Consider the following 18594-nt stretch of genomic DNA (forward strand, 5'->3'; position numbering starts at 1 on the left):
GAAAAGGGCATTCATTGGAAAAATAGCAGTCAGGATAGGGAAATCACTTTTATATTGAATGACTGGTGTAGTGGAATAAGTGCATCTTTTTCATACATTTTACTAAAAATAGGCTGAATACATTTTTTTGTTTTAATTAAGGAGGGCTTCTTTATGCAGTCAGGTTTGTTTAATCATAGTTTGTATTATGAATCTAGAACTTACAGTAGATAAGGTCAAGCTTTTGCCTCTGAAGGCCAACACTTTCCCCTCCTGTGACAGTTGTCCTACCCTTAAGGGATGATTGCCTTACTTCCTCAGGTGTAAAGAGTTCATAAAGTAAAGCTTTCAATCCATCAAGGGGTTTTGTTGTGTTCCTAATCATTTCCAACAACTGGTTCTGCAGGGGAAAAAAGATAATTTAGGAAATACAATTATTTCTTAAAGATGCCTGTTGTTACAGGAGTTAAAGCATTAATTTTCTTAACATATTTGCCATATCAAACTAAAGGAAAAAGAACTTTGTAAGGGCATTGACTTACAGTATTTCATTTTTCAGGCAAGAAGTGTCATTTTTATTACCTCTTGAGTCTGTTGTGGTTGACTGGCATTTACCTGGACAGAACTTGGGTTTGCCTAAATGAAAGAAAAGTTTTCATCTGAGCATCAATATATGCTGAAAGAACATAATACTGATGAGTTTGTCATAGAAAATTGAGTTTAAAAGCCCAAAACACTCAAAACTCTTGAAAGCAATCTTTATCCAGCTATTATTTCCTTCACTAGTAATAATTTTCAGTTGTGATGCAGACTTCAGTTAAAGTAAACATCTAACCCAAAGGTATTTTAGATATGAAGGTTGTGAATTTGAGGAAAAGCTGGGTGTTAGCGACCAAGACTTAATGAAATCCAAAATAGAAAATGTGGATTGCCATGCATTTTACATAAAATAAAATTTTTAAAAAATCTAGAAACAGGAACGTTTCTAAGATTAATTTCCTTTGAAACATGGCTATTAATTTATTACTAATTTGTTTTCTCAAACCTGCTTTTTCCCCATAGCCAAAACTGTTCCAAAAATTGTTTTACTTGCAGCAAATTCTGAAACTCAAACATATCGTTCGAAGTTTCACTTGAGATCATCAGATGATTCTGACTTCTAAAGCTCTATTTACCTTTAGCTCCCTCACTGTCCTTCTCAGGTGTTTCACCTCATTTCTCAGGCCATCCACCTCTGCCTTCAACCACTCAAATTCATGAGTGAAATGGGATGCAAATGACTCCCAGTTTGGATTGCCAATGGTTTTAGGTAGAGTTTTAGGAGGTGAGTCTGCCAATGGCACATTTTCACAGTCATCATCCACCAGGTTAAGCAATTCTGTGAAGCTTTTCGGAGACATGTGACGAGATAATGGTGTAGGGTATGTGTCTAGGTCAATTTTTTGGGGAGGAGTGATAGATGCACTCTGCAAAGTTGTGTGTGAATTGTGGTCAGTTAGTGGTGTATGTTTGTGTGATTTGTTGGTGTGCCTACCAGTGCTGTGTTTGAATGCTGATGAGTTCTGAGTTGGTGAATATGTATGTGACAGAATGGTGTTTCTGCATGAACTGTGGTTGAGTAATGGTGTGTTCTGCATTGGTGAGTATGTATGTGATGTAACAGTGTGTGTGCGTGAACTGTAGTTGAGCGAAGGTGTGTTATGAGTTGGTGAATGTGTTTGTGATATAGTGGTGTGTGTATCTGAACTGTGGTCGAGTAATGGTGTGGCCTGAGGTGGTGAATATCCATGTGATGAGATGATGTTTGTGCTTGAACTGTGGTTGACTAACGGTGTGGTCTGAGATTGGGATATTGTGGTGCTCTTCTGTTTGGCAGGTGTTGTTTTTGTTATTGTAACTTCAGCATGATGCATTGCTGGCTCCTCTCTGTCAAGTACTTGAACCAGCTCTGGTTTGCGCAGACCGTGAAGGATTTTGGCAACCCGCTCTTCTTGCACTGACTGTTGCAGCTTTGCAGACAGAGAAAAAAAAAAAGGTGACATACTGTGGTTATTAGGATGTTGTTTACATGCTTTTCCTGCCACACATATCTTTGGAACTGAAAAGCACAACTCATACCAGGGATAAAAAGAATCACCAAGACTCGCCAGCAATTAGAACAACAGGTGAAACTAATGTACCAATAACGTTAGTGTGTATACTATAAGCTCAACATTACCTTCTTCTTCTCTGTCTCTCTCCTTTTTTCCTCTTCCTTGTCTGCATCTACAGTAGTGGGATTGACAGAAATTACCTCCTTTAGATGGATCTATTTTTGGAATTGGATTCTAGCAAATGCCCTCTCAAAAAATATACTGAGGATGCGAACTTGAGAATATACAGTGAGCTTGCAATTCTAAAGTTACCTTTCCCTTTCTTGTTCATTCTCCTCTTCTTTTGTGAAAACTGATCTGGAACAAAGAAATTTCATGGAATTTAGAATTATATCAGTGACAATAAATTAAAGACAAGAATAGAAACTAAAAGCAAAGACAAAAATCCCACTAAGACAAAGTATCCATCTTGTTAACATTTCTCATAAAACTATTGAAAACTAAGAGACCATTACCTGTATCATTATCCACATCTTCTTGATCTTTTCCTTCATCTGAGTATATAAATTCAATTGTAATTAGATTATTTTGAGTCAGGCATGGGTTTCAATAAAATTTGAATTAGGTAGCTGGTTTGACTAAAGTAGCCAATCATTTTTACATTTCTTTTACTTTCTTACATTTTTGGAAAAAGTGGCTGGCTTTTCTAAGTGATTTAGCCAATGATTTTATGGGTACATCATGGAAGCACTGAATCACAGCAAATGCTGGTTTTCTTAATGATTTATCTGTTTTAAAAAATTTTTAATTTCTTGATTTTTGACATCCTTCCTCAGCCCCTCCTCAACAGCCAACATTCAACAGTTAGAGCAAATGTTAGTGAAAACTATCCCTAGTTTTACAATGAGCTGTTTTGCTGTGGGTTGGGGTTAGGGTTCGTATTCATTCATGGTAACATTTACAATCTAAGATCAAAGTGAGCCATAGACAAAGACAATATAAATTTTTTAAAATGCAAATCTATAAATTACTGGGGCTAATTGTTAAGCCTGACCTCCTTCAACATTCTCCTTCACTTTCTGTGAAGGCTTCCTCGGTCTCTTCCTTTTCTCATCTCCTGCAAACATGGCAACCATATGATGACTACAACATGGGTACTATTGTAAGAAATAGATGGTTGAGGACTGCATATGACTTTTTTCATAGTATTGAAAAGATCGGATGAAGATCGGAATTCTACTGTTACACTCAGCTAAACAACATGTAGCTTTGCCTCTTCTGGGAGACAGTTTTACTAAATCCCCTATTTCCACTCAATGAAAGCTTTCGATATTACCTGTAGTCTCCGCAGCTGCGGGTGTCAGGAGACTTTTCTCAATCTCAAGGGCCTGTGCCTTTGTCGCTGATAAAAATCCAAGAATAAAATTCATTAGTTGGTTTTCCCGCCAATCACGCGATTACCCTTAATGCATTCACCTTTTTGACTAAATCCCGCCTTAATTAATAATGCAAAAAGTTGAATTTTTTCAAAGCATTAGGCAGGATAAGGCAGGATCAGATTGTTCCCAAACGTGATTAAAATAATCCTGAAACCTTACTGAAGGATTTATTTCATTGTAAAGTGTGAGTATAAGAACTGCGGCATGCAAGTGACGGGTGCGATTCACAGAATCATTCGAGTTTCGGTTGGGTCGAGCTTTAAGTGTTGTGTATGCTTAATTGAAGACGTTACATGTCTATTCTTTGGTAAGATTTTGATCACGTACCGAATATCGCAATATGTACTCACCGCAAACTTTCAAAATGGTAGCCTTGTAAATGGCCACGCGACCTTTGTTGGTGCCGGTCGATATATCAACGGTTGTACCTTCTTTCAGGTCGACGGCGCCAACCACTTGTTTTTCGTTAACAACACTCACGCTATTCTCGTTCTGCCATTGAACCACGATAAAGACCATCTTTAGCAATAGTTGGGAAAAAAATTGTATAACGCACGAGCGATCACAATTAACCTATGAAAAAAAACATTCAAAGATGAGCGCGAAATGGAGATTTCTTTGTTTCCGATCATGAGTATGATCACGTGCGTCTTTTGGGAATGGTCATTGGCTAGCAAAGAATCTGCTGGCTTGTGCGACTGCAGTTTCCGCGCCAAACTGCTGGTCATCGGTCACCATCACTCTGACGACTCTCTGACCTGAACAGCTCTCTGACGTGCTCTGGAGTGATGGATACCTTGAGTCCACGTGCTGACGATGTTATAAATAATGATAACTCCCTCCACGTTGAAATAATCGACAAAAATCGAACATACTTCAAATGCACGATTTGTGGCCGAAAGCTGTCGAGGAAACAAAGACTCGAAACCCACTTGAGTTGTGTTCACGGCAAAGGTGAGAAATAACACAAGCCAAAAAACAGATTGTTATTATCATTGATTACAAATTGTGTTTTGCCCTCATTTTTATAACAGAAGGATACCACATTAGGAAGTACAAGAGATACCTCGAAGATCCCAGTGTACCAGTGCCTAAATCAACGAAGTCTGACCGTAACAAGCGTTCAGCAACATGTGCTAACACGGCCAGCACGATTCCTGAGTCTATCGATTCCACTAAAGTAGCAGTGGTTCCAACAGTATCAAGTGTGTCCCACAGCGAAGAAATACTTGCACAGGAGATAGAAGCGACTATATGCGATTACAGAGGTGCGTTGGAATTCTCGCCTTCCAATAGATATGCACAGTCCGAAGCATTCCCGAGCTTGGAAAGGGGTGTTGACAACAAAGACACGAGGTTAAATGAAACACTTAGTGGAGAGAGGGATAGTGAGTGCAGTGAGATTTCTTCCAGCGAAGACTCTTGTTTAGTGACTTCTGAGTCTGATGAGGGTGAATTTGAAGGCCAGTGTTATTCATCAGATGAAGATGAACAAGATGATGACGATACTGTCAATGTTGATTCTGGGTTGTTCACTCACGATGAAAAAGCATGCAAGGCAGTTTTGGCCTATGTTTCAAGACACTGTATGACAAATGAAGCTGCGAAGGATTTAATCGATTTGGTTAAAGTGACTTGTCCCGAAAGTGTAACTTTCAAGTCTCTCAATTACAGAAAAGTTCAAGAAGTGTGCGGACAATGTGAGTTCCACGTGTATGACATTTGCGAAGTATGTCACAGGCTGTTTCCCTTGGATGATGAAAACAGCTTTCGTTGTTCCACATCAGGCTGTGTGGGGTAAGTTTAAAGAACAAATCTACATTTAGAGGTACTGAATGAGTAGAGGTGGAGTATTGAAAAATTTAGGAATCTGTTATGCCTTTCTTCATGTGGACTTTAAACGCCCTTGCTTTGTGTTGATTGTCTTCTTTTTTTTCCTTAAGTCTCAGATACAAAGGAAGTGAATCCCAGCAAGGAAAAAAGGAGCACAAAAACAGTTTTGTCACAGTTAATATCAAAAACCAACTGAAGGATCTTTTGCTTCGTAAGTTTTTAAGTGCTTATAAACAAAGATAGTAGAAATTGAAAACAATACTCACACTTGCTAAATATTGGAGATTGGATGTGACATCTTCTTATAGGGTAATTAAATTCCATCCTAGGCAAAGAGGTATGGTTCACCATTCAAGAAAGAATAAAACGCCGTGGTCAATCAATTTTAACAGACATACTAGATGGCAAGTTCTACATGGCACTGTGCAAAGAGGGCCAATTTCTACATAGCAAGCTCAATATTAGCTTCATTTTCAATACAGATGGTGCACCTCTGTATTCATCCTCCAGTGTTTCTTTATGGCCAGTTTTCCTTGCTATCAATGAACTGTCATCACCAGAAAGGTTAGTTTGCTGTTTGCAAGTTCCACTAAGAAAACAGCCCCAAACAACTATAAGCAAGAAAGTAAATGTTTGGAAGACCTTTTACAATTACATAGTATGTGGTATGCATGCTTACACGCCCAAAGCCCAACCAGAAAAATGCATATTTTAAAAATCTAGTTTTGCCTAAGGTCTAAGGTATTGTTAGTGTGTAGTACTGAGGATTGTGGATCCATTTATTATTAAACCAAGACTGATTTTTGGGCTCATAAAAATGTTCCCTTGTTGACATAACCTTGAATGTTAGTGCATAATTTCCAGATTTTCCCTTTCTAACAATGCTATTGAAAAGACCATGCAATATTCCTTACTACATATCATGCTTTTATTCAGTATCTGGTGTTAAATGGGTAAAGGTTGCCTCACATAGGTGTGACTGAAATAATAATAATAATAATTTTAAAATATAGAATTTAACAGTTTCCATAGAATATAATAATAATGAGTGTATAATGCATGTAAATCAACAATGCGTTCTGTACCTTTCTGATTCATATCAGGTTTTCCAAACAGAACATGTTAATGTGGGGAATTTGGCAGGGTAAAGGCAAACCACCATTTCATGTTTACTTTGAACCTTTTGCATCTGAGATGGTTCATTTGTATGACGAAGGTAAGGTAAAAAAATGATTATACATGTACTGTAACATGATTACTGAGATGTGTGAGCTTAGGACTGTAGGATGGCAGTGTGAGGCCATATACAATGTGCATATAGATTCAACTTCTCAACAACAATAAATTACTATGTCCCTGGTGAGTGCAATATGTTATGTGTATTAGTATTCAGGTATTCCTCATCTGGAGCCATGTATGAAAAATTAAGCAAAGGTTATTGAGCAAAATTGTATTTAAAAAAGTGACAGATTAACTTTCACCTTTTATTTCCAGTTTTTCACTTGAAATCTTGATTATGTTTCTTTCTATGTGACATCTTGGGCAATTTATACGTTAGTCCTGCACACATGACCAAAAGCTCTATTTATGAGCTTCCTTAAAATGATTCCTTTCTACTTTGCAATTCCTTGTTGTTATTTATCATGCAGGTCTTCAGGTGAATCCAGATTGTGAGGAGCTGCCAATCACTATTAAAGCTGCAGTAATTCTGGGGTCCACTGATTTGCAGGGCAAAGCATATCTCACTTGTATGGCACAGCACAATGGACAATTTGGTTGTCTCACCTGTGAAGAACCTGGTGTTGTGGTTAAACAAGGAAAAGGGCATACACGTTGCTATCCCTACCGGACTCCCACTGAAGCAGTCTCAAAGCGTACCCATGAGAGTTTTTTAAGGAATGGTCTCTCTGGAAACAGAGAGAATAAAAAGGTTAAAATGATTGTCATGTTACACTGCTTTATAGTGATACACTTGAGCTTCATGTAAAGACAATACATTAAAGCTTGCCATTTAAGACACCACCTGAAAATGTACAAATACCAGTCCTTTTTTTAGGAAATATACAGGGGAATAGGACTAAAACAGTAGTTAATCCTGTGTCATCTGTTAAGTTTCCTATTGCTGTTGTTGTTGTTTTGCTACCACTGATTATTACTGGTGCTGATTGTTAGGTTGTAGGTGTCTATGATGTCACTAGCCTTGCAATGATGCCTTGGTTTGATGTAGTATTGGGTATGGTTCCTGACTATATGCATGGCTGCTTATTGGGTGTTACAAAGACCCTTCTGTACAAATGGTTCTCAGCAACTAATTCCAAGAAGCCATACTTTATTGGAGGACAGGTACTAATAATTAAATTATAACTGCAGGTTATAGAAAATATGTAGACTGTCACAGCTAAGTTAAGATTTGAGTGTTTCATTTGTTAACAGAGTAATCATGGTCAATATACATGTACACGTGTGACAGGGTGTTTAGTGTAACTGTGTTGTTGTGAAAACATGTTATACTAGATTCACATAATAGAATTGTTGGTTATCATTTGTACGTACTGTTTGCAAGAAATATGGTGTGACTAACACTGAATCAATTGCAGGTTAAAAGTATCAATAAACGCATTCTCAAGATGAGACCCCCAGACTTCTTGACACGTCTACCGAGAGACATGGAGAAACATTTTAAGAACTTGAAAGGTGTGTACTTTAATGGAACAGTGGCTCGATGATACAGGGAGGTAACATTAAGCTCTAACAAACTTTTTTTTTAAGCTTCAGAGTTGCAGTCTTGGTTGCTGTACTATTCACTTCCATGCTTGGTTGGTTACCTTCCTGATAAGTACCTGTGCCACTTTGCACATTTGGCAGAGGGGGTTTATATTCTTCTTGGTGATGGAATAACACCAGCACAGATTGCAAGAGCTCGAGATCTCCTACAGACATTCTACAAGGATTTTCAAGAATTGTATGGTAAGAAAACTCAGTGACAGTCTGAACTCTACATCCAGTGCCTGATTTCATATTATTACCATTACACTGTAGGCTCACTAAGGATTTTACACCTGCCAATACCAGTTTTCTATGTACTTTATATTGTTGTTATCTTTTTTTTTCTAGGTCAATTGTACTAGACTTGTCTCACTCTACCAAACAAACATTCTTAAACCACTGTCAAATATCTTGAGTGACAATAATGTATATTTCAATCAAAGAGGAGAAATAGCAGATTGGATACTAATAATACCTCTGGGGCTTTTCTTGTTTATTTTTGTTAAAAGAAATGACAGAAAATCAATTATTCTTGTTGCATTGCTACTCCACAAAGACGAAATTGGTTTGTGGCTCTGATGAGTTTTTGGGGAGTTTTTTTATCCTGATGGGTTGATGATGTTATGCCTCTGTCTGTATGGGTAATATTAGTATAATTTCAGAGCTGAGCAAAGAGTTTCCAGCAATCGGATTGGTTGAGTGGTTCCTTAATGACGCTGTATAAATCGCTCCACGCGGTTTATATAAAATGTTAAAAAAAATGCTAGTAAGTGTTACTAAAATGTTATGATTTTAGAAATTTCTCTTTTGTTCAGCTCTGAAATTATACTAAAACAATTATTCACCTCAGGTTCGGGGAATATTGTCGAATAATCCCCTCGACTTCGTCTCAGGGATTATTAGATGATATTCACCTTGCATTCGGCGAATAATTGTTAAATAGAAAAAACCAAAGCTATGGTAAAGTATGTTCTTAGGGTGAATTCACCCATTGACTGATGGTCAACAAAAGTGCATGGCTATAAATAGTGTGTTTTCCCCCACATTTAAAGGTAATGGCAGTTGTGGTCTCAATGTTCACAACACTGGTGCCCATCTAGCTGACTATGTGGAAGGATGGGGTCCACTGTGGGCATGGTCCACCTTTGGGTTTGAAGACATGAATGGAACCATTATGGACTTGACACATGGCACAGGAAATGTTTGTAGACAGGTACTTTTAGCAACCCCACAACAGTTACACCTTAACACCACCCCACCTTATCAGGTCACCTCATTTATATGGTTCCTTGTTGTTATGGTCAATTTCGTTGTCCAAACAAAACAAATATAATTCCTGAAAAACAATGTTTAACTAATGTAACATGAAGTTAAGTCATGACTATTGTTTTTGAGAAGAATATGTATAGCCAAGTTTGTTATTGTTTTAATTATAGAATTCAGTTATGTTCAACAAAGTTCCCTTGGTTAATATTGTCTGCACATAAAGTTTCTGTATTCCAGATGTTTATTGAATAATTTAGTTATTTAAAAATGCAAAAGTATATGTCAGAACCAGTTAAGATATTTGCCCTTAACCCTGTTAGTATGGCTCAATTCCCTTGACCCCTGGTGTCCAAACAGCTAATAGGTTTCCTCTGTATAATTCAACTGTTATAAATTTAAATAGAGTATAATGAAGAACTTACTTTTCCAACTCAAAAACCGTTATGATTTAAATCAAGTAAATGAAGAACTTACTTTTACAACTCCATTTGGAAAAATGAACTACTAGCATCAAATGTGCAATTTTGAATTTGTTACTAGGTTGTATGGATGCTTCATGCACAGAGTCGCTTAAGATGTGAGGTAGATATGTTGGAAAATGGTGTGGTCAAGGATTTTGTCAAAAGAATGCTGAACACCAAAAGAGAGTAAGTGATATTTTGCTTTAAGTGTACTTGTCTGATTTTTTACTACAGTTTTAGTAATATTGATAGAAATCATTATCATCATCATCTGAATTAGCTTTTTTACACTACAGACAACTTCTTTTATACTTGAAAGACACCCCGCAATTACTAAATATATCAATCTACTTATTTTTTCCTTTCATGTATTAGAGTTAAAAATCTTAAGAAGGCAGAGAATTGCTTCATTGCTGGAGGGGCCAAGAAATTGGTAGGGCTACCACAGGAGATAATGGAGATGATTGATGAGGAAGTCAGTGGAGGCAACAAATTTAAAGTGCTACGAATTGTAAAGAATGGAAAAGTGTTTTACTCTAAGGAGTATACCAGAATGATAAAGCGAAATGCTTATGTTGTCTTGTTTGTGTGTGGCAAGGTTGGAGAGGTAGAGTTCTTTGTGTGGGATAGGCAGTCCGGGATCACCTTGGCAGTTTTTAGAGAAGTGAAGCCGGATCTCCAGAATCCATTCTTCTTTAGTGAGGCTGGTCATCACACATTAAGGATGAAACAAGAAAGGTATAGATAAATTTGAGCGAAAGCAGTTGAAGTATTAAATTGTCAGAATTGATTTTCTCTAAGCTTGTCATTATATGCTACAAGTAAATTTTTTATGCCAGACCTATAACATATAAAACAATTTTGTTGATAGCTGACTGAGTCTCAGAGGTGGACAACAGGTAAACATTAGTACTGTTTTTATTGAAGTGTGACTTGAACTTTTAATTTGTATATAAAGAAAGACTTGTATTTTGCACCAGTAATACAAGTAATATTTTGTAGGAGGTCTAGTGATTGGTGCATTTAAGAAAGTAAGTTATGAGAAGAGACTCTGTTTCTCTTCCTCATTGCTAACAAGTCCTGTTTGAAAAATATTTTCAGATCAGAGTTTCAAGTGAAACGAATTGAAGAAATCAAGGAAAAGGTGTTATTTCTTGAAGGGAACAGTGACCACCTCTGTCTTGTTCGCATACCAAATGTTTGCGGAGTGTGCGGATGATCAACGAGAAGTAACATTTTGTAAGAATAAAAAAAGGAAACAACTACATCAATCAGTATCAAAAACAGAGCAAAAGAAAAAGCAGCAACAACAATCTTGAAAAAAGAAAGATTAACTAGGTGCTGAATTTGTCAAAGGCTTGAAATTTCTACTAACTAAAGGATACAATCTGAACAAAAAGTCTCTGATAGTGTTTGGGGCAACTGAGCTTGACTTTCAAGGTTTTCCAACAGAGGCAACCAGTAAATGTATGTTAGGGAGGTATTACTTACATCCATATCCAACATTAAGTTCTTTTAGCATAGATAACAGTAATTAATAAATGTAATTATTGTTACACATGTGGGAGGTGTGTATCAAGGAACAGCTGATGAATGTTTTGTAATTTTTGCACATCTGTGGGCATACGCTGGTAAATTATTTGGCATCACAATAAAAACGTTTGTGATCATGGAATCCAAGAGTCCTAATTGAGGTTAGAAAGCAAAATCTGTGATAAGTAAAGTATACATTGGATTAATTGGCAATTTGTATTTTATTTAATTGACTGCTGCTTTTTTAATGTAAAGTCATTTACTAGAACTTAGTTTAAATAATTGAAATTTATGATTTTTAAGTTATAAACATAGCAAGTTATATACGTAGTATGTATATCTCGTGGTAAATTTTGTATAGCCTCAAAGAATTGAACAGCCTCAAAGAATTGAATTGCCTCAAATTCAATTCCCAGAAATTCCTAAGAATTCCACCCTTCTTAGAGTTGGTGGAGCTGAGAATTCCTAGGAATTCCTAGGAATTCCACGTCCTCACAAAACAAGAATCTTCCTTACCCAGAAATTCCCAGTAATTCCAAGCTTTTCAAATAAGAGCTTATTTGCATAATTGGGAATTTTTTAGTATTCCTAGGAATTCCTAGGAATTCCTAGGAATAATCTTCCTTTCTCAGAAATTCCCAGTAATTCCAAGCTGTTCAAGTAGGAGCTCATTTGCATAATTGGGAATTTTTTAGTATTCCTAGGAATTCCTAGGAATTCCTAGGAATTCCCAGAAAACTGGGAATTCAGTTCGCAAGGGTATCTATCATCTATCTAAAGGTTTTACCTGGTGTTGTTTGGTATAAAGGCGAATTATACCGCCCAATCTGGGAACTTGGTTTGGAGTTGAGCTCATCGTAAGTACTCATTCACTAGTCAAGTCATGTTGCTGACTGTTACAATAGCCCTTTTTACAGTTCCCGGCGCCATATTGGATGTGTAACCGCGCAAACATGATAGCGAGGTTAGTGTTGAGTCGCGTTGCGAGTTCTAGTGAGAGTTTAGTGAAATGTGGTGGTGCTCTGTCCTTTTCATCGAAATATTTCGACAATGAACGATACTTTCCCTACGCAGGATATTCCTCCTTCTTCTTCGAAAGGAAGAGGAAGACACTGTGCCGCTTTTTGTTTGTGCTAATAGCTATTATGACACAACAGGCAATCCAACAGGTCTGCATTTCTACTCGTTTCCGAATGACGTCCAGCAGCGAATCAGATGGTGCAATCTCCTGAAGCGCCAGCATGGAAAGGACGGATTCTTCATCACAAAATCAACTTCTTTGTGCTCAGAACATTTCAAAACAGAAGACATGCGAAAAAACGTGGGCAGGTCGCTGGAAATTGGTGAAAGGTTTATAATGTTTGTACGGTTGTTTTGTTGCTTGGATACCAAAAGAAAATGGAGCTTTGATTTTCGGTATTGTAGTGTTTATGCTGGGATTTTTTTCTTCTTATTAAAAAGTGACATTTATATCTCTTTGTGCACTGTGGTCTTATACGATATCTGTGAACTGAATGTAAAATTATAAAATTATAATGTAAAATTAAAATGTAAAATTAAAAATTTAATAAAATCATGAGTTTATTATTATATATATGGGCAGAACCATCTCGATTAAACTAGTCAGTACCGAAAAAACCACGGAAAATGCTTGCTTAAAGGGTCCCAGTAGCAACTGTGACAACTCAAGAAGAGTCATTTGAAGTTGAACAGGAATCATTTCACCAAGAAGTTGAAGCAGCTGTGTCAACTGTCAATGCTGCTTCATCTTCACCAGCCCTGCAACAATCAGATGTTCTTAAGCTGCAACGGGAAATAGAGCTACTGCAAGTACAATTAGCTGACTTGAAAGAAAAACTAAGTGAAGTTGAAAACGAGGGGGATATTTATTGGCGTGCCAATTTTCAATTGACAAAATTAAAGATGATGAGTCTGCGGTTCTATTTTATACTGGATTCCCAAACTATGGAGCACTCATAAGCTTCTATAATTTTATTGAACCAATGCTGGCAAAGATGCAGTACTGGAAAGGAGAGAAATTGTCGAAAGAGAGTCAGCATACCAAACAGATGATAACAGAGGTAAGCCGGGGCCTTCAAGAAACTGTCATTCTTGGATGAATTTTTACTCATACTTATGAGACTAAAGGCTGGGTTATTTGTACAAGATCTTGCTGATAGATTTGGGATCAGCAAGAGCCTGGTGTCCAGAATCTGCATTACATGGATTAATCTTAACTATGTGGAACCGAAAGAACCTTTCCCATCTCCAGCACAACAACTTGTTTACAAGAATATGCTGCAAGAGTTTGCTCAATATGCAACAACTAGGATTATTTTAGACAGTACAGAACTGTTTATTTTTTCTTCTGTGAATAATAATGTTAATTATTGTCAATAGGCTCTTCAAAATGTTATGTTTGAAGAATAGAATTTTGAAGCTCCTTCCCATAAAACATAGTTTAACTCGCGTTTTATTGTCATGCCAATCACTTCTCTTATTTACACAATGTACAATGGTACCTTATCTTGATTTTACAAGCCCAACATCATCTTTTTTCCCTGAGTACTAACAACATTAATATTAATATTTCTTAATGTAAGGAAAGATTACACCTAAATCAATTTGAGCATTAAATTTGAGCTGGTGAAGGTGAAGCAGCATTGACAGTTGACACAGGTGCTTCAACTTCTTGTTGAAATAATTCCTGTTCAACTTCAAATGACTCTCCTTCAGTTTTCACAGTTGCTACCGGGACCCTTTTAGCAGGCATTTTCCATAGATTTTTCGGTACTGACCAGTTAAATCGAGATGGTTCTGCCCATATATATAATAATTAAACTCATCATTTTATAAGTTTAAAATTTTACATTTTAATTCTACATTACAATTTTATAATTTTACATTCAGTTCACAGATATCGTATAAGACCACAGTACACAAAGAAATATAAATATCACCTTTTTAATGAGGAGAAAAAAATCCCCCCCCCCCCAAAACAAAAATCCCAGCATAAACACTTCAATACCGAAAATCAAAGCAGGCATTTTCTTTCGGTATCCAAGCAACAAAACAACCGTACAAACATTATAAACCTTTCACCAATTTCCAGCGACCTGCCCACGTTTTTTCGCATGTCTTCTTTTTTGAAATGTTCTGAGCACAAAAAAAAATGATTTTGTGATGAAGAATCCGTCCTTTCCATGCTGGCGATTCAGGAGATTGCACCATCTGACTCCTGCTGGAAGTCATTTGGAAACTAGAAGAAATGCAGACCTGTTGAATTGCCTGCTGTGTCATAATAGCTATTAGCACAAACACAAAGCGGCACAGTGTCTTCCTCTTCCTTTCGAAGAAGAAGGAGGAATATCCTGCGTAGGGAAAGTATCGTTCATTGTCGAAATATCTCGATGAAAAGGACAGTGCAAAACCACATTTCACTAAACTCTCACTAGAACTCGCAACGCGACTCAACACTAACCTCGCTATCATGTTTGCGCGGTTACACATTCAATATGGCGCCGGGAACTGTAAAAAGGACTATTAACATTGTGTGTATTTCGTGCAGACAGCAACACAACAAACGAAAATTATCATGAAGTTAACATGTTACACCAAGTTAAACTTGTAGTTTCATCTCTTGAGTATTTAGTTAACTCCTTCAGACTTAATGAAGTTGATTTCAACTACTGGAATCTTGTCTTCCATTTCTACCTTCCTAGAAAACTAAATATACTGAGGGGAGGATATAAATGCTTCATTCACACTAATTCGGTTTCATTTTAGACTCATAGGTTTTGATGTGCGTACTTATAGTTTTGAAAATTCACTTCTCTTGATTTACTTGTGTGGACAATTTCATGTCACATGGACTGCCACCTAGGGTTAAAACCGTAACAGTATAGTTCATTCTTTTGTAAATAGACTCTACCCTTAGATTTGTGTCAGATCTTGTGCATTATTATTTTGTTGTTGAAATTTTTGGGTTTATCTTGGTGAACCCAGTGAAATTTGCTACTGTTCATAAAATAATGCTACTGTTAATAAAGAACAAAAACAACCAAAAGCAAGTTTTTTCATTATGTTAGCCAGTTAGCGTGGAAATTATCTCTCTGCTTTCTGATTAATTTCTGAAGCTGACCTCCACCTTTTTTTGCAGAGATAGCTGAGAATTTTACAAACTAGTATTAATGGCAAAGAGCCTTCGTTCCTCTCAGTTGTGACCTTTCTGAAAGATTTGGCTTGTTGAATTCCAGAAATTATTACTGAAGATCTCCTCATTTAGGAAACTTCCTGACTTTGTTTACTTTTGAAACACTTAACTAATACTGCAATCCATAACACCAGTGTTATCCACAACAACCTCATCAGTTTCCTGAGTAAGTTGACATTTGTGAAAGCACCCAACCATGGATTCTAGAATACCAAAATAGTTATATTTGCCTGCTGATTTTTAGTAAGTTAAAGTGGCAATTTAAACTACAATATTTTAGTTCTTGGACAATAACAACAACATTATGCTAAGTGCTCCGGTTGAGTGTGGCCTTCAAAGGAATAATCTTATTTTTGCAGTATGGATTATATATAGATCTTAAAATCCTGCTTCCTGATATTAGGGTGTGTTTTATAAACTAGATACTGAGTAGTTGATGTGGTTTTAAATCTTTACTGGTTATGACGACAATCTTCTGATGTTAATGATAATGACAGTGGTTATAATGATTGTCATGATGATAATGGTGGGTAATGTTGGCAATTGTCTTCAATACTAATGATTATAATATGTGGTTCCTCATATCTAGAAAAATCTAGGTTTGGGAACATGTGATGGAACATTTAGAAACAAGCGATACTTTACCTGTGCACCAGACTCTGGTGTTTTTGTTGGACTGGACAAATTGACACCACGAGAAGATGAGCAAGAGATAAAATCCCAAAAACATGTGAAGAAAGAAGAAACTATTCAAGCTAAACTAAAAACACGTCTTAAGGATTCAATACTGTCATTTTGGAAGGGAAAACATGAGCAAAGGTCATTGCAAGGAATTGATAGAGTGCTTAAGATTGATGAAAGAGTTGTGACATTTATTAAGGACAGTCCAGCCAGAAGAACTGTGCGATATATTGGTAAAGAGAAAGATTCAAGTGGAATTGTCTACACAATTGTAGGACTAGAACTGGAAGGTTATCTTTAAGTTAATTTTTGACTTAATTTTACTAGTCTTAGTGGATGTTCAGTACTGATCAAAAGTATTGTGACAGTCTTGAAACAAAACTATTTAGAACTTCAAGATTGAGAATGGAGGCTCAAATATTGTGAATCAAGGAGCAAGACACTTGAAGAACTCTTCGAGGATCCTGATAGATGCAGTTTTCAGGAAACTACAGTAGTATGTAGTTCTTGAATGCAAAGCAATATTTAAGGACAAAGAACTTGACATAATTATATAGTGTCAGAGCACAGAAGCCACTTGCACGTGTGCAAAGTAATATTTTCATTTTAACAGGAATAGAGCTTAAATCAAGCTGTTCTCTAGCATTATAATACTAAAAGCAGAATAGACTAGTATGAATATTCACATGTTCAACAGTTAGTGAAAAAAATTTGATATTTGTGTGCTATGGGCAATGTCAGTTTCCCTTGGTTTCACAATTATCAACAAATCTACAAGTGACCAATAAGAATGTAAACAAACATTCCAACAGAAGCTGTGATTTGTAGCATTAAGTTGTTATGTGTTCTTTTTTATTGATAGTGACACCATTTGAGATGAGAAAGGTTAATCTACAGCTATAATTCTTGGGAAAATAGTTGATAAACGTGTAGAAAAAAAAATCTATATTGAAATCAATTGATCAAGTGAAATGAGTCAGTTCTTGTCTCTTGTTTTATGACTTTTTATCCTCTATCAGAATGAAAAAGTGGGATCTGGTTGTGGTAAAAGATATGGCTATCAACAGTTTGTGTGTATGAGAGATTTTGCAGAATTTGTACCAGTGGAAACTGTCATACCAGAAAAGGACTTTGATGAGAATCCTGAAAATCCTGTTGAGACAAGAAGCTCGGGGAAAGCGGGAGCAAATTCATGAAGATGAATTGTGTGCAAGGTCAATGAACTGTGTTGATGTACCATCAGGTAGACAAACGATTTGATATCTAAGTTGTTTCATAAATTTTTACTCACTTAATTGAGCACACCATGCATAATGAAGTAGAAAATCACACTGTATATGAATGTGTACTTATTTCTCTTTCATTCAATTTCCCCAAAACATTTAGATTTTGAGAAATTGCTCTCCCAGGTAAAAAGTAAGAGATTATTAATTAAAATTCAAACATTCAATGTTTACCTTGGAAATTTTGAAACACTGAAGCTTTAAATGGTGACATGGTGTCTTAAAGTGATTTTTTCCCCTAAATTTTTTAAGTTCTTTTGCTGGTAGAATTGTTAGTATGAGTGGTTTGTGACTAATTATCAAAAAATTTGTGAAATTGGAAACTAAGACAACTCTGCATACTGTTATCATTGTAATGTATATGTTGTAGTTCATTTTTATCCTCTGGTTTAATTTTTTCCAAACCAGTTCGATTTTTTTGAACCAGATTAATTTTTTTTGAACCAGTTTTTTCATCAACTGTCTGAAAAAGGGCCTTTTCTTTTTGGGGTGTGGATGAAAAATAGGGGCATGGCTATTGAGAGGGGGGGGGGGAGTCTGAAAAAGAAACAAATGAAAGATGAAAGAGAAGAAAGATGAAGATTTCCCTGCGATTTCTCATCCACTTATTCTCTCTAATAACCTGTCATCCACACAATTTTCCTTGAGAATATAACCTACCCCACCCCGCAGGATCTTTTATATTTCCCACCTAATTCACTTCCACTTCACCCCTATAATACTTCTTTTATTCTTTTGTATTACTCTTACCACAATTTGGACCACCAACCTCTAGCTTTGCAGACATCTGTTCTCTCCATTAGACCACGGTGCGTGTCGTTGACAATTAGCCCCAGACCTCCCTCCCCTCGGCCAAACTTGTTCTTGAAATATTCATAAAGAAAAAAACCTGCACATTTGGTAGAGACCAGGACTTCGAGCTCGAAACATGACTGAACCTCATGTACCATGTGTACCTGGAGAAATATGTTACGAACAGTTGAATGCCTTAAAAAACAAACAGGCCAAAAAGGAATCGCATATAACGCTTTTTAGGGAGGATTCATT

General features: G+C 36.5%; 2 protein-coding genes and 1 long non-coding RNA gene across 3 annotated transcripts in view; 2 read left to right on the forward strand and 1 right to left on the reverse strand.

The window, feature by feature from the left end:
- LOC111342002 (uncharacterized) overlaps positions 1 to 4260 on the reverse strand; it is a 4866-nt gene extending 606 nt beyond the window's left edge. Inside the window, exons 1-9 of the mRNA XM_022949048.2 lie at positions 3862 to 4260; positions 3409 to 3474; positions 3127 to 3189; positions 2588 to 2626; positions 2385 to 2429; positions 2198 to 2244; positions 1155 to 1988; positions 562 to 615; positions 205 to 379 (exon numbers count right to left, since the gene is read on the reverse strand). Coding sequence (XP_022804783.2) covers positions 205 to 379; positions 562 to 615; positions 1155 to 1988; positions 2198 to 2244; positions 2385 to 2429; positions 2588 to 2626; positions 3127 to 3189; positions 3409 to 3474; positions 3862 to 4030 — 1492 coding nt within the window. The 5' untranslated portion in view covers positions 4031 to 4260. The remainder of the gene's footprint in view (positions 1 to 204; positions 380 to 561; positions 616 to 1154; positions 1989 to 2197; positions 2245 to 2384; positions 2430 to 2587; positions 2627 to 3126; positions 3190 to 3408; positions 3475 to 3861) is intronic.
- A 39-nt stretch (positions 4261 to 4299) lies between these two features.
- Positions 4300 to 11701, forward strand: LOC111342001 (uncharacterized). Its single transcript, XM_088755500.1, has 13 exons — positions 4300 to 4465; positions 4546 to 5308; positions 5455 to 5555; positions 5674 to 5908; positions 6448 to 6560; positions 6994 to 7274; positions 7517 to 7687; positions 7942 to 8038; positions 8114 to 8311; positions 9163 to 9323; positions 9917 to 10023; positions 10213 to 10575; positions 10939 to 11701. The coding sequence occupies exons 1-13, from the start codon at positions 4300 to 4302 to the stop codon at positions 11054 to 11056; spliced, it is 2874 nt and encodes a 957-aa protein (XP_088611626.1). The 3' UTR covers positions 11057 to 11701.
- Positions 11702 to 12146: 445 nt separating this feature from the next.
- On the forward strand, positions 12147 to 17600 carry LOC148734580 (uncharacterized). Its single transcript, XR_015999457.1, has 2 exons — positions 12147 to 12227; positions 16173 to 17600. It is a non-coding gene; the product is annotated as an uncharacterized LOC148734580 (long non-coding RNA).
- Positions 17601 to 18594: the final 994 nt, after the last annotated feature.

Source organism: Stylophora pistillata, chromosome 3 (genome assembly GCF_964205215.1).
Source record: "Stylophora pistillata chromosome 3, jaStyPist1.2, whole genome shotgun sequence".
NCBI classification, from domain to species: Eukaryota; Metazoa; Cnidaria; class Anthozoa; order Scleractinia; family Pocilloporidae; genus Stylophora; species Stylophora pistillata.